The sequence below is a fragment of the Caretta caretta genome, chromosome 2 (assembly GCF_965140235.1).
Source record: "Caretta caretta isolate rCarCar2 chromosome 2, rCarCar1.hap1, whole genome shotgun sequence".
NCBI lineage: Eukaryota > Metazoa > Chordata > Testudines > Cheloniidae > Caretta > Caretta caretta.
In genome coordinates this window covers 88,975,438-88,997,941 of record NC_134207.1, presented here as the reverse complement: position 1 = coordinate 88,997,941, position 22,504 = coordinate 88,975,438, and the positions used below count along the sequence as shown (strand labels likewise).

The 22,504-nt window shown below is 45.8% G+C and overlaps 1 protein-coding gene across 7 annotated transcripts in view; it reads right to left on the bottom strand.

Annotated features, from left to right (window-relative positions):
• Nucleotides 1-22,504, bottom strand: part of MTCL1 (microtubule crosslinking factor 1) — a 188,127-nt gene that overhangs the window by 42,950 nt on the left and 122,673 nt on the right. For 3 of the 7 annotated variants that reach the window (XR_007355269.2, XM_048840282.2, XM_048840284.2), the window contains exons 6-9: nucleotides 22,196-22,351; nucleotides 7,056-7,124; nucleotides 4,456-4,686; nucleotides 2,992-3,180 (exon numbers count right to left, since the gene is read on the bottom strand). Coding sequence is in view for 6 of the 7 variants with exons in the window: in XM_048840282.2 (XP_048696239.2) it covers nucleotides 2,992-3,180; nucleotides 4,456-4,686; nucleotides 7,056-7,124; nucleotides 22,196-22,351 (645 nt within the window). In the remaining variant the exon portion in view is untranslated. The remainder of the gene's footprint in view (nucleotides 1-2,991; nucleotides 3,181-4,455; nucleotides 4,687-7,055; nucleotides 7,125-22,195; nucleotides 22,352-22,504) is intronic. The other 4 variants (XM_048840283.2, XM_048840288.2, XM_048840285.2 and 1 more) reach the window with 3 other exon arrangements.

The following is a 22,504-nucleotide window of genomic DNA, read 5'->3' as shown; positions in this document are numbered from 1 at the left end:
AGATCCTCACATAGCGGGGGCCTCTCTGAGAGTCGATGCCCTTCAACGTGAATGGAAAGCATGCCCCCACAGCACCATGGCCCTTCCTCTCCAGACTCCATGGAGAACTTGGATAGTCTGCGGACCTGGGGAGGGTAGAGGAAGTTAGAGGGAGAAGAGTAGGGAATGCAGACACACCTACCCATTCCCAAACCCTGTGGAGATTCCAGTGCAAAGTTAATACAGCCTGAGACAGTATTCATTTTCTTGCAGACTCCCTCTATGCCGTGGTTTCCCCCAGTCCTCATTCTGTAGTGTAGTGGGGCACCTGCCCCACTCTGGCACGGAAGGGGTTAAAGCAAGCCAGAGAGGCTGTACAGAGCCCCAGCCAATCCTGGAAGGGCTTATTGGGAGCCAATCAAGTGGAGGCTTGAAAGCAGCCTATCAGGGCCAGGCTTGGCCCTCTAAGAAGGCTGCAGGCCAGAGAGGAGCAGAGTCTCTCCCTGGAGGGTAAAGGGAGAAGAACCGGCTCTTAGAGAGAGAAGCACCTAAGACAGAGCAGAGCAGAGCAAGGCTGGGGGAGACTGGGGCCCTGACACAAAGGGGCAGAGAAGGTGCTGGGGATAGGGGGAAGTGGCCCAGGGAAGCTGGCAGTAGAGGAGAGTTGGAGGAGGGCAGTAAGTGGCTGCTCCTAGAGCAGGGGTGGGCAAACTATGGCCCAGGGGCTGCATCCGGCCCATCAGACATTTTAATCCAGCCCTTGAGCTCCCGCTGGGGAGTAGGCTCGGGGGTTTGCCCCGCTCCATGTGTGCCGTGGCACCGTCTGGCTCCCGGAAGCAGCAGCATGACCCCATATGGCTCCTACACATAAGGGCAGGCAGGGGGCTCTGCACACTGCTCCTACCCAAAGCGCCGCCCCTGCAGCTCCCATTGGCCGGGGACTACAGCCAATGGGAGCTGCAGGAGCAGCGCCTACAGATGGGGCAGTGTGCAGAGCTGCCTGGCCGCGCCTCCAAGTAGGAGCCGGAGAGGGACATGCTGCTGCTTGCAGGAGCTGCTTGAGGTAAGCACTGACCAGAGCCTGCAGCCCTGACCCCCTCCTGTGCCTCAACCTCATGCCCTAGCCCTGATCCCCTTCCTGCCCTCTGAACCCCTCGGTCTCAGCCCAGAGCACCCTCCTACACCCCCAGCCCCTCATCCCTAGCCCCACCCCAGAGTCTGCAACCCCTGCCAGAGCCCTAATCCCCTGCCTCACACCCCAATCCCCTCCCCAGCTCAGAGCCCCCTCCTGCACCCTGAACTCCTCATTTCTGTCCCCAACTCAGAGTCCGCACCCCCAGCTGGAGCGCTGACCCCCCTCTCGTACCCCAACCTCCAATTTTATGAGCATTCACAGCCCGCCATACAATTTTCATACAGATGTGGCCCTCGGGCCAAAAAGTTTGCCCACCCCTGTGCTAGAAGGTCCCTGGTTCGGGGCCCAGAGTAGTGGGCGGGCAGGCCTGGGCCCCTCCCCCACTTCCCAGTGATGAGGGTGGCTAAGCTAGACTGCAGTTTGCCCTTGGAGGAAGGGGCTAGACTGAGGACTCCAGTGAGCCATTGAGGCGAGTGATAGAACCAGAAGCTGCTGGTCCCCTGGAAGTGGGGGAGAGCCAGTGGAGCAGGCACAGCCAGAGGGCAGTGTCCAGAAGCGGACGGCATGGTCTGGGAGTGATGAGGGTCCGACTGTGAGGATGGTGGAGACCAGAGAGTAACGGTGGACGAGACACCACTAGCGAATGTGAAAGAGCTAATTCCCAAACGAACCACCATGAGGCGCTGCTGTGGTGAGTCTGTTACGCCAGCCATAGGCTGAAAAGCACACAGCAGCGTGGTTACAGTAGCATTTAGCTCACTGAATATGCATCTTCTGCTAGACACAACATTCTACTGTGGTTCCACATAATGGAAGGTCTCTGTTTTAGCCTCTTCCTTTTTAAAATTCCTAGGAAATTTCTCACAAAGAATTATGTTAAAAGCCTTAACTCTACCCCCATACCCCCATTATCCATATCCAGTACACAGGTTAACAAGGTGCACAATGCACAAGGCAGGGCTATCTGGTAAATTAGATGAGGTCCTGCACATTTGGTCCTTATCTTCAAAGTTCTCCATGGCCTGGACCCAGAGTATCTAAAAGATAGTCTAAAACTCTCACTCTGATAAGAGTAAAGCTTGAACTTTCTCCAAGAGTGGTCCAAAACTGTGGAATCAACTTTCCCAAGAATCAAGGACCATCACAAATCTCCCCACCTTCTACTCCAAGGGCAAGGCTCATTTCTTTGACCTTGCCTTCTCTAACAAATACATAGCAACGGATCATATAAACAAAACACCACATCGTACCAAAGCAAGACACTCCATTCCACACCACTTCTTTCTTTGGGGAGAGGATGAGGGAACAAACTACATGTGACAGTTGTGTAGTCACATGGCTTAGTACACTACTGGAAGATGCTCAGATAGTTTGCCGATGACCACAGTATAAAAGCCTGTACAGAATAGAATTTAATATTTAATCCAATAATGTAACAGAACTTTGGCATTACTTTTCTTTCATTTTTAAGGAAGACATTAAATACATGTGCCAGATTCTTAAAATATTTAAATGAAATAAAAAGCACCCCTCCTTTCTAATGGCTAGATGATAAAATGCTCAGGAAAGATGAGTCTGTAAATTCTGCAAGCCATCAGATATTGATATATTTTTCTGGGCAAGCAGCCACAAGAGGAAATGGGATTTTTCACTCCTAGCATCTGTCAAGAGGACAGTAGTAATCACATGACTCCCTATTAAATATAGATATAATGGATGAAACCCATTAAAGTTGCTGTGTAGCTAGGATTGAAGTTGTGTACAATTCTAGGTACTTAGATAAAATAGAACATCAGCAAAACAAAATGAATGCCACTAAAAAAATCTACAGCATTAATTCCCAAGGCATGATGTGTAACTCCCTTCTGGTGTGATACCTGCTTTTGATGCTGCAATAGTTCTGCAGTCTGCAGCTGTGGTCCATGGTCAGTGCTCTCCGCTGTGGAATGTTGGGAATAATCCGTCAGTGCAAACACAACGTCATCCTCCTCCTCATCTCGTTCTGGGTCATCTCCCTTTCGTTCAGACTGAATGCCAAATTCTGGTAGGGCATCGAGGTGCTCAATCTAAAATGGCAAGAGAATGAACTCCACAGACACTGTTCCTGTATTAACTGTGCAGTGACCAAAAAAAAAAAAAAATCTACTGAAGGCTGGAGAAAAGGGATCTCCTTGTGGGTTGCAATTTATTAAGTCACATTCTGTATGCCAGTGAGAATGTTATTACACAACATAACATGAACACAACCCGACACACTGAAATCACTGAAGCCATAGAAAAGATGTTTTGCTATTAGGTGTGGATTTAGTTTACACAGAAGCAGAAGAGCATTGCAGCATCTATAAATGGTCACTCCTGTCTTGAAGATTATTCATTCGGCCTAATTTGGTAGCACAAACACCTGCAGCAACTGTAGGCCAGGAATCAGTTGGTGAGGGATAGCTCAGTGGTTTGAGCGTTGGCATGCTAAACCCAGAGTTGTGAGTTCAATCCTTGAGAGGGCCATTTAGGTATCTGGGGCAAAAGTTGGGGATTGGTCCTGCTTGGAGCAGGGGGGCTGGATTAGACGACCTCCTGAGGTCCCTTCCAACCCTGATACTCTATGATTCAAATGCTGAAAGAAAAGGCACCACGGACAGGAGGTACACAAATATTAGCAATACATGAAACAATTACTTAGAAGGTGGTTTCGGAATATTATGAACTTGAAGGATACTTCTCCCCTCCCCAGGAATTTTACTTAGAGCAGCAGACTACGAAAATGCCTTTCTCCCAGTCATTTTATTTAATAAGGCCAAGATTTCCCAATGTGTATAGGTGGTTCTGGGTGCCTTCTTTCAGAGTGGTGCTTACTGATGGATGAATCACTGCTGAATTCACACAAGAAGCTGTGTGACTCTACTGCCAGTATGAAAACAGAGCACCTCTTCATCTGTATTCCTGAGGGCTTTTTGAGGAGTACACTGTACATAAACGTGAAAAAAGCAACATCACTCAAACCATCCAAACAGATTTTAATCCATTAGCCCACTAATACACTTATTGCTCCATATAATTGTGCTAGCTGGGGGGTTTGTTTTAAAGATGAGAGAGCAGTAATTCAGAGATGTCAGATGTTATCCCTCTTTACAAAATGATTTTTAAAAGGCCAGTAACTTTAACTTCAAATTCCATTTCAGTCCGTTTTAAACTCATGATTATGGAGGGCTGGTGCGGCTCCATAATTGGTTGAGTTGAGGTTTGCATGCAAAACAGGGATATCTGTTTTTTTGCTCATGACAGAACTAGAAACTCCACTCATCTTTGCAGTTTCACTCCACTGAATAAGACGGGCCTGTTACCTCCAGTATGTCCTCCCCTTCCTCTTCTATTTGCTTGCCTTGCTGCCAGTGTTTCAGCAGCCACTTCAGTTTCACATACAGCAGGAAGGTATTCTGCTTGAAATGCCTGAGTTCTTGCTGCATCAAACTTTTCTCCTGACTCCAGGTCTTCTCCTCCAATTTATTCTGCAAAGTCAAGCTCTGCACCTCCAAATCTTTCCTCCGCAAGGTCTGCAGATGCTCCTCCTCCAGCTTTAATGGAACAATACACACAATATCAATCGGGTGCTGCTGATGGGTGAGACAACCTGAAACCTCTAATTTCAATCAATATTAGCTACTTTATTTGGCAAGAGCCCTGACTTTTGAAGAATCAAAAGACCACAGCTTACAGCCCTCAGTTAATTAACCATATGCAAATAACCTGCTGAGGGAATGTACACAGTTAATTCACTTTAAAGATGCACAACAACAATGCTGCTACATAAAACACGTTTATGTCCAACATACTTTCCTTCCACTCTTCATCTTCATTGCATCTTTTCAGTATGTTCCCTGCGTGGACCTGACCCTAAAACTGCTTCATTCAAAACTCATTTGATGACTGAATTTCTACCTACTCCTATAAAATGAGAGTATAATAATCCCTACAACACACAAGAATTTCAATTTTCCTCCCCTCCCTGCACAATCACTCCTTTTGTTAAGAATGTATCTTCATCTCACTCTCAAGAAACAGAGCTCCCTTGTCTTTTATATTAGCTATCAAACACAAGTCTTGGCCTTTTTACATTAGCACTGAGGATTCATACTTGAAGGGCTGTTTGAGCTGCTTCATGGTGAACTCCTACAGTTTCTGCACAAGGCTGAAGCATAGATGCACACTGTGCTTGAAGATACAAGCATACTGAGACTCAGAATAGTCTGAGTTCCAACCCCATAAGCACCAAGAATAGCTCACAGTCTCACAGTTTGCAATTTAAACCCTATTATAATTTATTTGACACCAAACATCGGCCAGAAAAGTCATTCTTGAATGCAACGTCTTACTGTATAAGTGAAAAACAGGCAATGGATTGATCTGGCAACCATAAGAGTTACATAAATTACCTTTCAGCAGTCACATACTCCTATATGAATGCCAATATATTTCTGTTTTAACTGAATGCGGATGCTTACTAATGAGGGAAAGGCATTTAGAAAAGGAATGCAGAGCCATTGTTTATAGATGCCATTTCATATTATTTTGTTTCCTGTCATATCATGAGTCTATTAAATAACTGCCTCTCTTGTTGGTTACCAATCCAGTACAAATGAAAGCCATAGTAAACTAGCCACTACAATTCCTTAAACCATACAGAATATATCCTGCAACAAACACCTCATAGCTATAGAGAACACTTGGAAGGTTCATCTTCAGGAAAGGGGACAGAAAACCAGACCAATAATTCCTATTACAAGTAAAATAAAATAAAATATGCATCTAATTACCCCTAAAACATTCAGAATCCTATTTGCGACCTCCCATTCCATGACAAGCACTTTACTAAGTAATGAACCCTTTTAAAAGTTTTGGACCTGTCATAATGCAAAGACACAGCACCTATGCAGATAAGCTAACAAAATCAGTTATCCAAAATGCACATACAATCCGTCACCTCTTCTGTTAGAGGGATTTTGGAGTAAAACTGGCTTATTAATAAATACTCTCAGTAACAGTAAACCCTTGTAAATAAATTACTGATTAAATCAGGAATATTTACTCACCAATATGCAATTTACAGGTTTATAATCGACCTTAAAAGTAGTTTAAAACAAAAATGGATATTATGGGCCAAAAGTTGTGTGTACAACTCCCAGTCGTGCACATGGAGTTGCATACGGAAGGCAGACTTTAGTCCATTGCCACTTAATGTTGCCAGAAACAATATACTAAAAAGGAAACTATTGTAAGCTTAGTTTTTGAATGTGTAAATGAATATAACTTGGGTTAACAGAGCCTTGTTCCATTGAACTGAAATGGAGATTTGGTTAAAAACAGCCAAGATCTATGAATCCAAGTCTTCAAAAAGGTGGGGGAAATATAGCCAATTTCATGATATGTACACTGAACATGAGCAATAAAAGACGGGGAAGGAAAGCATTGAGAAATAAAGAGGTCCTGATTTTCATCTCCTGTACACTGCTGTAACGCCACTGAATTCAGGGAGCGTCTGATTTACACTAAGTGAGACAAGAATCAGGCCTACAACATCCAACTGTGCTCCTGGAGTTCAAGCACGTGCTGTTCCACTGTCTCATGAACAGCTGAAGGGGTAAAGAAGCAGCAGCCACTTCTTATGTGATCACAAATGTAGCAGCTCATGCAGGTTCTTTTGGCTGATTTCGCTAACAAGAAGATACCCAGGGGCACAAAGATACAGAAATTAGGTCAATTTACTTTCAACCAGCTTCTAGATTCTTCATTTCCTCAGATGAGTGAAAATAAATAACTAAAGTTGACGCTTTTGGAAGTGAATAGTAGTAACATGTAGACATAATTCCCTTGTTTTTGACAAAAAATGTTTCATTGTGCAGGCTCTGGCCAAATGTCTGTACTAGTGGATGGGTTTTGCATTTACCTGAATGATCCTCTCTGTAAACTTTTCTTGCTCCTCTTGGTGAAGTCTCGTCTCCTGCTCAAGTTGAGCCTGTATCGATACATTATGTACAGGTAAAACATGGGAATCCCTGAGCTGATCAGTAGGACAAAGGGACATGTTTAGTGGAAAGCGTGTGTTAATGGTGTAAAAAAATCTGTCGGACAGACATCTTCATGATTTACAGTTATATATACAGTTATAAGCAAAGCAGGATGTGCACATATGTAGCAATGCCTTAAATATATGTGAGGATTTCTTATGTGGCTTCCTAATAAAATATAAAAATAGGATCTTAATGTTGCATGTTGTATTTTCCTTTCAGGCCTGATCCTGCTGCCCTTATATAAGCAGTGTCATTGAAGTAATTGGAACTACTACAAGGTTACAGAATCAGAGCCTGTTTATAAGCTACTTATAGTATCTGGTAGTGTATCCAATCCACTGTGATGAAAGGTATTCACTTTTAGCATCCTTGCAGAGAGATCAGCCATACTGTACCTTTTAAAAAAAAATAAATCAGATAATGTGATCTCATTTATTACATGTAACACATAATGTTCCAGGTCAAAACGGTCCCTTTCGTCAGCTATGGGACAGGCTTTTACACAAGTTACAGCTGTACCTTACTAACATTTCTATTTTGAAAAGTGACTCTAAACCAGTCAAGTAGTGGAATCCCTGTTTATTGTATTTCATCTTTATTCTAAATGTTAGTCTTGCAAACTCACTCTGGGACCTGACCAGACCTCTCAAATATCTCTCATTTTTAATGACATTACTCACTCAGTCTCAAAATTACTTATGTTCCATACCAATTGGGTGTCCCCTTCAATTTTATTAACAATAATTATTTCAATCATGAAGCTAAGGTCACAGACTTAGTTATTTACACCAAAGAAATTAATCTCACAGCACTTACTTTCCTGCACTAATCACTTTTTGTCTCTCTCATTTTGGGTCTTTGCCACACATTTAGGTCTTGGCTAATTCCCAGTTATGGATCTGACAGTCAAACTCACTTCTTTCCTTCTCACATGTAACTGTAACTTGATATGGAAAACTTTGCAACACAAAAAGTTACTTGTCAGAGCAGAAACAGGACTATTTGAGGCCTGAAAGGGTGCATTCTAACCTTTTATCAGCCAATTAAAGCTACCATACACTCTCTCTGGGCCAAGTGATTCCTTCTTTAATTGGTACTCTGCTGTATAATTGACTTGTGCACGTCTGTTCTATGCCTGAAAAGAGAGATTTTTTTATAGAGCTGGGGGAATAAACTGATTTTTTCAGTTTTCTGGCAGTTGTGAAAAATAATAGAAATAAAAATTTCAGTTTGGGTCTAACTGAATCCAAAAATTGCGAACAATTTTGGTGAATTGAAAAAATCTATTTAGGGTCAAATGGAACATGTTTTGTTTGACCCCAAACAGACTTTTTCAATCATTTTTAAAGGGTTAGATTCACAAAATGGGAAGGGGGAGGAGTAGGTAGTGGTACACTCCTTGTAACTTTAGCCCAGTGGTCAAAGCACTCATCTGGGATGAAGGAAACCCAGCTTCAAATCTCTTCTTCAGGACGATTGATCCTGGGTCTCTCACATTCCAAGTAGTTCCCCGACCACAGGGCTAAAAGTTATAAAAAGGGCACTATCACCATCACTACCACCTCCTCCTCCAGCCATTTTGTGAATGGCATGTAAGTTTTGAAACTATTAGGTGAATTCATGTCAAATTTGCAAAGTATTTGGGGTTGACCAAACCTGCATTTTTCAGCGAGTAAAGTGTTGGTCTGATAAGTTTAGCCCTGCTCTAATTTTTAACCCCTTATCCTGTATACAGAAACTGACCAATGCAAAGTTATCATATTATCTACCATGTCTACTTTTTCTTGTGTATTAATACATCGACAAACATTTTCACTACATAAGCCCAAATTTTGGTGTTGGAAGTGAGTGGAAAACCATTGATTTCAATTGGAGCTGCATACATATCCAAAGGCAGATTTTCTTTTCTTTTCTTCTTTAAACTCAGGAGCTTTAAAATTCTTTGAAGACTAATCTCTTCTTGATGTGCAGGAGTTATATTGAGTCAGTTTCCCCATGTAGCAAGAGAAAGATGTTTTTCTTTAGTGATCTTTGTGTTCTTGCTCTGTTATTCTAATTAGGATTCTTTTAGAATACGATTTACGAGAATCAATGCATCAGGCCAGTTCATGTGCAATTTCAGAAAAGCATGTTGCCTGCTTCATTAATTTGAGATTATCCAGAGCCGTGTGAAGTCTAGCAGCAATTTTATCTGTTGAAAACAACTATTCCACTGGTAACTCTTTATTGCCAATAATAATCATTAAAAAACCCCTCCGATATGGTTAGGAAATGGCAATAGCAGAATTTATCTACAAATGTGCAAGTAATTATTTCAAAATACATTTGATTTTTAGATCACTCTCTCTACAGTAATGTCATATTTAGGGAATTAGAAAGATATTGTTTGTCTTGCGGTTCATGAAATTGGAAGCTGAAAATCCTTACATTTATATTTTGTTTGTCTTTTTCCCAACATGCCTTTACTTATTTGATATATCAATAAAAATGGTAACTTGCTAGAAGGAGTCGATACTCTGTTCTTCACTAGTGTTAATGAGTTACATAGCTACGTGCACATCAAGAGTAGACCATGCCCGCAAAATGGGACAAGAAAAAAAACCCCAATCTCTTATGCTATTTATCGATAAGATGGCAGCATGAGTGGGAACCTTGAAAGTATGAAATATGTAATAATAGTTGGAACTACTGGTGAAAGACTGAATGCACTTTCAGAGGTGATATAGTTTTATAAGCACTTTAAAAAGGTTTAAATCTTTTTTCCCCACAATTAGCCTGTTTCTGCCTTATTATGGAGGATGATTTTTTTAAAGCAATAAATTGCATGTGCTATAATGTAATTTAGTAGACACATGAAGAATTGCACAGCTTTTCATCACTCTGAAACTCAAAGTTTCTTCATATCTTTTATTTATGTTATAAACATTGGGCTTAGTTCTGATAAGTGGCAAGAACTCAGAGTAACTTCAGTGGGGAATGGGGCTGCTCAGCACCACGTCAGATCATGCCCGGTGATTGTACCTTGATTAACGAATATGAAAATATTTATCTTTTCTAACTATGTCTGTTTGTGTATGCAATTTTAGACACATGGTACAGTGTCTGCAATTCTGCATGCTCATCTTTGCAAATCAGGCCCCTGACAGAACTGCAGTATTGTGGTATTTATAGATGTCATCTGCATAACTGTTGTAGATTTGTTTTTGGAAGCAGCATTGCTACAGCACTGGGAGACAATTATAGACATAAGATTTTCTGTTAAATTCCAGCATCTCTTCCTCTTATTAATGCATTTGCTACAACTGGGACAGAAACCACAAGGCACAAATTCCATTTACCATGGTGTCCCAGATAAGACATCCACTGAATAACACTCTAACATTATCTATATCAGGACACAAACTCACTAAAATAAAAACACACAAACACAACACAACATGAACTACTATCTAGCGTTACTCCACCACCGCACCACTGAACAGCACGCTACATTTGCACCTTGACAATGATTTAAAATTTTCAGTGAACCCAGATTACATTTTCCAAAGTGCTTCAGTTCTTGTTGCCTTTGCAGGCCAGTTCCAAAGCTCTGCTGCCGAGACACTGAACACCCCCTCTCACCTCTTTTCTCTCCAGAAGACGCTAATCCATGCTGATTCCCTTGCCTCAAGAGGACATTTAAACAAATATCATCCACACGGCCAGGGTTTTGTCTAAATATTACTCATTCCACTCAAATCTCTCTGCTCCCCCCTCAAAAGCCTGCCTCTTGTCAGCTCCAGTCTATTATTCTTCTGATAGAGCCTTATGGTTCTGGGAGGACTTGCTTTACACATTTATCACACTCCGCCAGAGCAAGAAGTTTGCAGAAATTAGCATCTGATGATAAGCCACCCCAAGACCAGCCACCTCATCGCTTTTTGCTGGACCACAATCAATACCAACCTGACTAAAATAAAACATCTGATTGTTTTCCCCCCCCCCGTGTTGAATCTGTTTTTGAAGGCTTTTTAAATATATCCAGTTTGATTCTTATGAATTAGAAACCAGCCTACATGCAAGAATTATGAGTATCACATTTCATAGACTACTTGTTTCAGTCATTTTTCAATTCAGAGGCAGCAAAATGAGGATTGAGGACGTGGACGGCTTTTTCCCCCCTTCCTCTGAGGAAGCTGAAAAATAAACATTTCATACATGTATTATGTCCCTTTAGTATTTTGGACCCCACAATAAATACATTCCAAAATGGCCAAATTTACATTTGAAATCTGAATGTTGCAAGTACACAATAAGCTAAATGTCACAGCAATTTCTCATGCATTACACATTGCTTTTGCATATGATACACAAATTCTCAAAGGTTGTGCCTAAATTGCACCCCAAAAATTAGTGCGTATACCTCACTGACAGTGCAAAAAAAATCAGTTACTTACTTTCTCGTAACTGTTGTTCTTCAAGATGTGTTGTTCACATCCATTCCACATGAGGTATATGCGTGCCACGTGCACGAGTGTCGGAAACTTTTCCCCTTAGCGGCTCCCATCGGGCTGGCAGGCCCCCCGAGTGGTGCCACTGCGCCCCGCATATATACCCCCGCTGGCCCGACTCCCTCCAGTTCCTTCTTGCCGGCGACTCCGACAGAGGGGTAGGACGCTGGGTGGTGGAATGGATGTGAACACCACATCTCAAAGAACAGTTATGAGAAAGTAAGTAACTGTTTTTTCTTCTTTGAGTGCTTGTTCACGTCCATTCCACATTAGGTGAATTACAAGCTTACCTCTGGAGGAGGGTAGGAGTCACGGAAGAACTGCTCAGAGGACTGCTCTGCCAACCGCTGCGTCCTCTCTGGCCTGCTGGTTGACCGTGTAGTCGGACGTGAAGGTGTGCACTGAAGACCAGGTGACTGCTCTGCAGATCTCCTGGATCGGGGCCTGTGCCAGGAACACCGTGGAAGTCGCCTGCACCCTGGTCGAGTGGGCCATGACCACCGGGGCCGGAACACCTGTGAGCTTATAGCACGCCCGGATGCAGGTTGTAATCCAAGACGAAATCCACTGCGCCGACACAGGGAGGCCTTTTACCCTCTTGGCTACAGCCACAAACAGCTGCGCCAATTTGCGAAAGGGCTTTGTGTGCTCCAAATAGAATGCCAGCGCTCAACGCACATCCAAGGTGTGCAAGCTGCGGTGACTCGAGTCCATATGGAGTTTTGGGAAGAACACCGATAGACAAATGTCCCGGCCCAGATGGAATTGGGAGACCACCTTAGGGAGGAACTTGGGGTGTGGCCGGAGCTGCACCTTGTCCTTGTGAAATACTGTGTATGGCGGCTCAGAGATGAGGGCCCTCAGTTCGGACGCCTTCCAGCCGAAGTAATGGCAACCAGAAATGCCACCTTCCAGGAAAGGTGGAGGAGAGAACAGGTAGTGAGGGGCTCGAATGGGGGTCCCATGAGTTTAGAGAGGACCAGGTTAAGGTTCCATGGTGGGACTGGGGGGTGGGAGTACGGGAACACCCTCTCCAACCCTTCAAGGAACTGCCCCACCATTGGGTGGGAAAACACCGCGCCCCCCCGAGAACCCCGGATGGAAGGCGGAGATGGCCGCCAGGTGTACTCTGAGTGAGGATGGGGCTAGCCCTTGCTGCTTGAGGTGCAGGAGGTACTCCAGGATGGCCTGCACCAGGGCCTGGCACGGCCGCACCTGTGGGGTTCACACCAACACGAGAACCTTTTCCACTTGGCCATATAGGTCGCCCTGGTAGAGGGCTTTCTACTGCCAAGCAGAATCTGCTGCCTGGGAAGGGAGCACTGGCTCTCCAGGGCATTTAGCCACAGAGCCTCCACGCTGTCAGGTGCAGTGACTGCAGGTCGGTGTGGAGAAGCCACCTGCCGTCCTGTGTAATGAGGTCCCGGTGTAGAGGCAGGACTACTGGGGCATCCATCGACAGCTCTAGGAGCGATGTGTACCAGTGTTGGTGGGCCCAGGCTGGGGCAATGAGGATCACCGCTGCCCTGTCCCTGCACACCTTGAGCAGGACCTTGTGCACCAAGGGGAGCGGGGGGGAAGGCATACATCAAGCCCCCTCTCCACGGGATCCCAAACGTGTCCGCGAGTGAGCCCGGGCTGCTGCCCTGGAACGAGCAGAACCGCAGGCACTGAGCTTTGGCCCTGGTGGCAAACATGTCTACCCAGGGAAACCCCCACCTGCAGAAGAGCGAAAGCACGACGTCCACCCTGAGTGTCCACTCACGCATGCGGTACGACCTGCTGAGGGAATCTGCCAGCTCGTTCCACATGCCCGGGAGATAGGACACCTCAAGGTGAACCGCATGGGCTATGCAAAGGTCCCAGAGGAGGAGAGCCTCGCGACAGAGTGGCGAGGAACGAGCCCCGCCCTGCTTGTTTATATAAAACATGGCAGTAGTGTTGTCTGTCAGAACTGTCATGAAAGGTCTGGCAGGCGAGATGAACCGCCCTGAGCTCCTTCACGTTGATATGGAGCGACCGCTCTGCTCCGGACCACAACCCCTGCATCATGAGGTCCCCCAGGTGAGCCCCCCATCCGTGGTCTGATGCATCCGTCACCAGCGTCAGGTCTGTAAGTGGGGTAGCAAAGGGGATGCCTTCGCAAACCACAGGCTGGGACTGCCACCACAGCAGGGGGTCCAGCACGTCCCTTGGGGCTATCACTACCAAGTCCAGGGGGTCCCTGCCTGGGCGGTACACCCGAGCGAGCCACGCCTGCAGAGTCCTGAGTCTCAGTCTGGCATGCCTGACCACATGCTTGCATGCTGCCATGTGGCCCAGCAGCCGCAGGCAGCACCTGGCCGTTGTTGTTGGAAACCGGCGCAGGGAGGCCACCGCTTGCTGGATAGCCCGGAATCGGGATACCGGAAGGCTTGTCCTGGCCTGCACCGCGTCCCTATGAATTCCACTCTCTGCATGAATACGAGTGTGGACTTGGGAACATTGACCAGGAGCCCCAGTTCATGGAACAATCTCAGGGCCACCTCCACATGACCCCGCACCTCCGCCTTGGATCGGCCTGCCAGGAGCCAGTCGTCGAGGTACGGGTACACCTGATTCTCTGCCTCTGTAAAAAGGCCACCACCACCACCATGCACTTCGTGAACACCCTTGCGGCTGCGGCTAGACTGAACAGGAGAACCGCAAACCGGTAATGTTCTCGGCCTTTTGTGAAGCGTAAGAACCTCCGATGTGCTGGGAAAATGGCGATATGAAAGTATGTGTCCTTCATGTCGAGGGTGGCGTACAAGTGCCCTGGATCCAGGGAAGGGATGATGGTGCCCAGAGAGACCATGTGGAACTGGGCCTTGACCAGAAATTTGTTGAGCCCGTGCAGGTCTAGGATTGGGTGAAGGCCCCCTTTGGCCTTGGGGATGAGGAAGTACCGGGAGTAGAACCCTTTTCCCCTTAGGCCGTGAGGCACTGCCTCCACCGCCCCCGCCTGTAGCAGCGAGCGGACTTCCTCTTCTAGGAGATGCTTGTGAGAGGGGTCCCTGAAGAGGGACGGGGAAGGGAGGTGAGAGGGGGGGAGGGAGGCAAACTGCAGCGAGTACCCATTCTGCACCGTGCGTAAGACCCAACAGTCTGATGCAATGGTGGACCACGCATGAGAGAAATGGGACAGGCGGTTCAGGAAACAAAGGAATGGATCCAGTGACTGGTCTGGTACGCTGACCTTGAGCACACCTTCAAAAGCCTGGCTTAGTGCCTGGCTGGGATTTGTGCTGGCCTTGGTTCTGGCCCGGCGCGTTATTATTGTTGTTGCGCCGTCGCCTGTTATCCCTGCCTTGCCTACGGTAAGGCTCATGCCTATGGCGAGGCTGGTACGGGCATTGAGGGGGAGGCTGCAGCTTAAAGGGCTTCCTCTGGGTCGCCGGGGTGTGCGTACCCAGCGACTTGAGCACAGCTCGTGAGTCCTTGAGGCTATGCAGCCTTGCTTCTGTCTGGTCTGAGAAGAGCCCTGACCCAGGGCCGGTGCAACCACTAGGCCTAGGGCGCCAAGTGGTTGGGAGCGGCCAAAAGCGCGCTCCGGGGAGGCGGTGGAGCAGAGGTGAGCTGGGGCAGAGGCGTGCGGGGAGGGACGCCTGCAGCACGTAACGCTCCCTTTCGTTCACCGCTGAAACCACTAGGGAGCATGGACTCGGGAGGCAGAATAGGAACTCATAGCCCTTAGATGGGGCAAAGTATTTACGCTCCACTCCTTTGGCCGCTGGAGCGCTGGAGGCTGGGGTGTGCCATATAGTCTTATAGTTAGACTGGATGGTCTTCATGAGCGGGAGCGCTATTCTGGATGGACCTTTGGGGTTCAAAATATCCACCATAGGGTCCTCCTGCTCAACCGTCTCCTCGGCCTGCAACCCAAAATTTTGGGCAACTCTGCACAGCAGTTGCTGGTGGGCTCTATGGTCTATTGGTGGAGAGCTGGACACCTCCGTACCCACCACTGCCTCATTCGGGGAAGACGAGGAGGTTAGCTGCTGCTCGACCCCCTCTGGTTGGTCCTCCTGCTCCGCATCTCCCATGGTAAGGGCTCCCAGCTCAGGCCGGGGTGGGAGTCCATGGGATGGCACTGGGCTCGGTGCCAGACTCTCCGGTCTATGCTGGGGGGATGCTGGAGGCCTGGATACTGTTGCCTCCGGCACCGTTTGGCGTCAATGGGGGACCGGGACCGCTGCACCGAGTAACTTGCCCTGGACGGGGCCCCTTGGCGCTCCTGATAGGCCCAGGGGGTACAGAAAGGCCAATGGCCTGGCGGCCCCTTTGGGGTTGCCAGCTCCCTTGAGGGTCTCTGCTGTCCGGGCCCTGGTGCGGGTAGCTATAGCGGCTGGAGCCGGTGCTGGTGCTGGACTGCGGCGACGCCGAACGCAAAGGCCATGGCGATGCCAACAATCTGCGCCGGTGGGAGAACGAGTGGCTCCTGGCTGACCGGGACCGGGACTGGGATCTGGACCGGTGCTGGCGTTCTCTGGACCGGGACCATCTGTGGGAGACCTCTGGCAAGGTCTCGACTCCTCCCGGTGCCAGTCTCTGGGTCGTGCCGGAGAGCAGCGTGCCCTTTCTGGTGCTTCTTCGCGTTGACCCGCTGCTGGTGCCACAACCTCCTTCTGGGCCGCTGGAAAGTGCAAGTCTGCAGAGTCGGAGCTCAACAGGGACCAACTCCGGGAGTGGTGCTAGGACGGAGTCTTCAAGCAGCACACCATTGCCAGCTTACCCCTCAATGGCACCCGAGGCATGAGTGCCGGAGGGTTCTCCCCATACGGGAGGGGGCTTGCCGCCGACAGCTCGATGAAGTCCTTTGCAGCCTCAAAGGTGCCAGGCATAGACGGCTGATATGTTATGCCCTCGAGCCCATCGTCCGCACTGAGCTCACTTAGGTCTGGGCTTGGTGGGGCTTGTGCTGCCGGGACCGCCTGTGTCAGCACCGGTACCGTGGCCTTCCTGCTCTTGTCGGCACTCAGGGCCTTGGGAGGCGCTGGCCTCCTGTGTGGGGAACGACCAGGCCTTCCTTTAGGCTGCGCCGGGGAGGACAATTGGTGCCAGGGCCTAGCCTGGCACTCCGGGGCCAACAGTTTACTGTGCTTTGCCGGTGCCAGGTCTCCCGACGGCTCTGGGGCACTATGCACCGAGGAAGGCTGATCCGGTGTCAGGCGCTCCAGGCCCGGCGGCTGCAATACAGCCTCCATCAACAGTTGTTTTAGGCAAAAGATTCTTTCCTTGTCCTTGGCTTGAAAGCCTTGCAAATCCTCCACCTTTCAGTTTGATGTCTGTCCCCCAGGCAATGCAGACACGAGTCGTGGGGGTCACTAACTGGTATAGGTTTGCGGCACGTAGCGCAAGCCTTGAAGCCGTGGGCCTGCGGCATGCCTCCAAGCACCTAATCACTTAAGTGTTCACAATCTATATGTAAAATGAACTGATAACAGCTACTCTAAAGGCTAAGGGACTGCTCTTCTACGGGGGGAGGGGTGTTCCAACGCCACCACGGACAGTAAGAAGGAACTGGAGGGGGTCGGGCCGGTGGGGGTATATATGCAGAGCGCAGTGGTACCATTTGGGGGGACCGCTGGAAGCTGCTAAGGGAAAGTTTCCGACGCTCGTGCATGCGTTGCGTGCACACCTAATGTGGAATGGACGTGAACAAGCACTCGAAGAAGAATAGGTAATTGTGCAGTTATCCATTTGTGTATTTGCTGCCCCAAAGAACGCCAGATTTTATTAAAACATTTAAGCCGAAGCCTTTGAAAATCTGGACCATTATTTGGAAAGTACATGAAGTCCTAATGAGTTCACTTAGACGTTGGATATTAAGATTTACATCATAATGGGTCTTTCAGGGCATTATACTGTCAATCTGTAGTGATATCTTACATAGAACAAAAGAATACTATGTATCAAAGTGCACCATTCTTACTACCCCTAACCTAGTGAGAAGGAATATTGTCAGTAAACTCGTATCAATTTGTCATTCTGCTTCCCACAATTTTGAAAAGTGATGGGTATGTTTTCTATTTTATGGCTTTTTGTTCAGTGCAAATAATATGCAATTCATGAAGACAGAATACTATATCAGTGTAAAAAGGGAACGATGTGCAAAATTTCAGCACATGGTTAGGATACATTGTAAATGTCATATTACTGAAAAGCCCTCAAATGGATTTACAAAAATTGCCTTAAAGGAATGCAGAAACTGTCTGAAACAAACAAAAGCAGGACAGTCAGCATAAAGGCTGAAATTCTGTCCTGATGTGGCCAGATACCATAGCTCTCTGATCATACAGAAGATCCCATGTAGATACAAAGTAGGAATTAAGGATGAAGTGACACATTTCATTTGCAAATACCTACTATTGGTTGATTTAATTTCTACCCATAAATTAGTTTAATATAGCTGCTTACATTTAATATGAGGACACTAAATAGCAAAACTAGATAAAGCAATTTTCACTCGTCCATTCTAAAATCTAAGCGTAAAACATCTTTCATTGTTACCCTTTACTACTAGAACTTGGTGAAAACATTTCTCATGAAAAGTTACCCAAAATGATTTTTTAAAGGATTTTGCCTTGGTTACGCTTTAGTGTTCACTTCCTGCAAACATGTGAGTGGCAAAAATTTCCTGCCATGTTTGTTCACAGAAAGTACGTGCAAAGTATATGAAAGTTGTATATGTGAGTAATCACAAAATCCAAATTTAAAATTTATGCTTGACTATTTGTGCCAGATGTGCTTATGCACTCATTCAGCTGAGAAACAGAAGCAATACCATGTGGTTTATCTGCCTAACCTCAGTTAAGCAATACAACTTGACTTTTAGAACATTGAGTATCAAATATTTACAGCAAACTGTTTGTGACCAATCCAAAGATTAAAAAAAAAGGAGGAAAAATTGTCTACTACATTTGAAAAAATATGAGGAAATTGCACTCTGTTTATAGATATTCCACTAACAGAAAAAGATATTAAATTTATCAGATGAAATATTTGTCAGTTTTCACTGATCTGATAGGTTGCCATAGCAATCTTTGATCTGTTCTATGCATTTGCTTCTTAAAGTATTGTGCTACTTTCTCTAATCCCTCTGCCTCTTTTACGGATAACAATTCTTTTTTATTCACTTGCTTTCCCTATGGATTTTACAGAACCAGTTCTCCCACCCACCATAACAGAGCTCAAACCATGAGTAATGTATTGACTATTCACCTCAGTGGGCACCGGCCTCCTCCCCTCTGCCAAAGCAATTCAATTACTTGTTTTCAGCAAGAAAACAAAGTCCCATTCTTAAGACAATTTCAAGAAATAATTTCCCTTGGACTGTGAATCTAACCCAAGTCTTTAATATGCAAAGACATTCTAATAATACTGTTACACTAACAGCAGTTCAACGACCAAACAAAGGCAGATGTTTATAGTTAAGCTACAGGGTGATTCAGGCATAAGGCAGTCTTCATCTATTGAATTTAATCAAACAATTAGGCTCCCACAATGCTTAATTTTTCAAATAGTTTATACAGGAGAAATGGGTAAATGGAAGCTGCTCAGCACTTCATGGGAAACGTTCCCTTTAAAATTAGGCTTGGAAAAAAATGGACTTGCTTGCTTACAAAAGAATTGTTTGCATAACTGAAACATGTCCATCTCTTTGAAAGGCCACACAATAAGAAAAAAGCCAATCATTATCACCTACTGGAGCTGTGTGAAAATTTTCATTCCTGAAAGAAAAGTAGGTAGAAGTTTACTTTTTGACATTTCTGCTTTTGGGCATGAATTTACTGGCTTTTCATCTCAATGTTTTACAATGACAAAAATAACTTTTTGCATTTGAAAACTATGTTTTCTGCTCACTCACCTGGCAAAAAAATGTGTGACTTAGTGCTTCCAGATTTTGCAAACTCAGGCTCAAAGAAAATAAATTTAAGAAAGGAAAAGCAAAATCAATTAAAAAAAATAATTTGGGGAACTTTATGCTTCATTTGGCTCCCATTTTATGTTTTCATAGACCTCAAGGCCAGAAGGGAACATCAGATTATCTAGGCTGACTTCCTGCATAACACAGGCCATAGAATTTCATCCAGTTTTTCTCTATTGAACCAATAACTATGTAAAAAGAAAAGGAGGACTTGTGGCACCTTAGAGACTAACAAATTTATCTGAGCATAAGCTTTCGTGAGCTACAGCATCCGATGAAGTGAGCTGTAGCTCACGAAAGCTTATGCTCAAATAAACTTGTTAGTCTATAAGGTGTCACAAGTCCTCCTTTTCTTTTTGCCAATACAGACCTAACATGGCTGCTACTCTGAAACTAATAACTATGTAGATGCCCAGCTCCAAGGTGGAATCCTGGATGATCTTCATGGCATTTCAAACCACCGGTATACCCAATCATTTCAACATATGACAGTGTGATGTAATGTTCCCTGTAGCTTCAATAAACTGTATTTAAACAAGTGTGCTTGTCACTAATGCCTTCTTACCTCGATCCCTTTTATGAGTATCCCATCCATACTCGCCTCTCCAGCACAGTTGGACTTTGAGTGGATATTCTTGTACCTTCAGTTATAGCTACCTGCTTTTGTGTGCCAGGCTAAGGTCTCCTTGATGTGAAAACTACTCTCACCATCTGCTCAGCTTTTGACAGTTTACTTTAGGTAACATCTCATTTTGGTAGATGGCAAACCATTTGTGCCAAAATTACCCAAGTCATGTAGCTCGATAAATATAGGGTTTATATACAAGATATAATACAAAGAGAAGGTTAAAAATTAGGCAGCAGGGAACTACTAATGGTGAGAGTGTTTAAACAGAAAGATTTTGAACATTAACTTGAGTCATTTTCTGATCCATACTTGCTAAAATTCTCACTAGGGACAATTGTTCCAGATATGTATTGAATCAAAGGACTCAGCTCCCTCATCTTCCAGATTTCCACATCTAAGGAGAAATTCTGACTCCCAACCACTGACTTACTGTTATTTATGTTTTAGCAGATATCTGTTTTGAAGTTTACCTTTGATGGGTAAAGAGGGAGAGGCTGTAAATTAAATACTTCTTATGCTACCACCATCAGCTGCTGGAAAGAAGGTAAAAAAACAAATTACCTGTGCTCAGTGAAGGACAGCCACTCTGCCTTTGAAATTCAGGATGGAATTTAGCTGTTTGGCCACCAGCCAGTGAGGAGCATGCCTCCCCTCTCCCGCTCCGCCTCTGTTCGCTAGTGCCTATTGTCTGTTAATCACAATTACCAGCTCTCACAGGGAGAATCTTCCTTCTTCCAGATTGAATTATCTGCTTCTTGTATATCTTAAGGTCTTTATCTACATGGAGCTTCAGAATTAAAGAACCATGTTTAAACTGAGCTCCCTTTAAAGACTCCTTATTTCCACTTAAACCAGTTCTAGGTTTGGCAGGCCAGTGTGAATGGGGTTAATCTGCAGAACAGTGTTTAAATGCCACTTGCTAGTCTAGGTAAGGACATTGACCAGACAGTACAAAAAAAAGCAGAAACCATGTTGTAGCCCAGTGGCTCTCAACCAGGGGTCCGGAGCTCCCAGAGGGCCACAAGCAGGTTTCAGGGGGTCTGTCAAGCAGGGTCAGCATCAGACCCACTGGGGCCCAGGGCAGAAAGCCAAAGCCCCACTGCATGGCGCTGAAGCCCGAGGCCCTGAGCCCCACCACCTGGGGCTGAAGCCAAAGCCCGAGCAGCTTAGCTTCCTGGGGCTCCCTGTGGCAGGGGCCCCAAGCAATTTCCCTGTTTGCTACCCCCTAATGCCGGCCCTGGCTTTTATATGCAGAAAACCAGTTGTTGCGGCACAGGGGGGCCGTGGAGTTTTTATAGCATGTTGGGGGGGGCCTCAGAAAGAAAAAGGTTGAGAACCCCTGTCGTAGCCAATCTTTGTTTATACCAAATCAGTTTAAACTATATTTTAACCTGGTAGAGCAAAGCATGCCTTGAGCCTCCGCGTGGGGGAGATTTTAAAATAAAAATGTGTTAGCTTTTATATTTGACAAATATAAAAATATGTCAGACCCACAGCATCTGACAATTCTGTTTAATTTTTTTTGAGACTGTATGCTGTCCTGCTGCCTGTTGGGAATTACAGTGCTGTGCACTATACAGCCCCATCCTGGGCACCTCTAGCCTTCACAAATTTTAAAATCCAAGTAAAACCTGGGGGCATGGAAGCACAAGACACACTCATCTCCCACAAGGGCACAAAGTCCCTTCCAGAGAGCATATTGTATTTTATTTTATTCGGGCATTGAGCCAAATGTTATTCTTCCACCAAGCCAGGCTACTGGGAGCAGTGTGATAAGCCCCAAAACAAGAGTGCATTTGCTTTTGTGAAATTTACGAATATTTAAATATTTTTGCTGAAAACGTCACAGCAAAGTTGCAGTGTTTCACGCTCCCCACACTTCTGTGGCTGAAATTTATATCCCCTCCACGGCAGCAGGAGGCAGTTAGTAGAATGGGCTGCTGTGCTGACCTCTAGACTGAAACAGCCCTTGTCGCCTGGCCTGTAGAGTTTAATGTCTCCATCAGCTCTGCGGTGTGGCTCGGTGGTGGCTCGGTGGTGGTGAATCTCTTGCTCCTCTCCACGATCTTGGCTGAGCTGCCACTCCATCTGATCCCTCAGTTTGGACTGTTAGGTGCATGGGCGGTTTATAACAAAAACAAAGGACAGGAGGGAATAAAGAAAACAAAAATGGGTAAGGTAGACAACTGGGAAAAAAAACTACAAGACAAAGAAAAGCGTGAACAGAAAAAACAACTTAAATACAGTGGCATAAGAAAG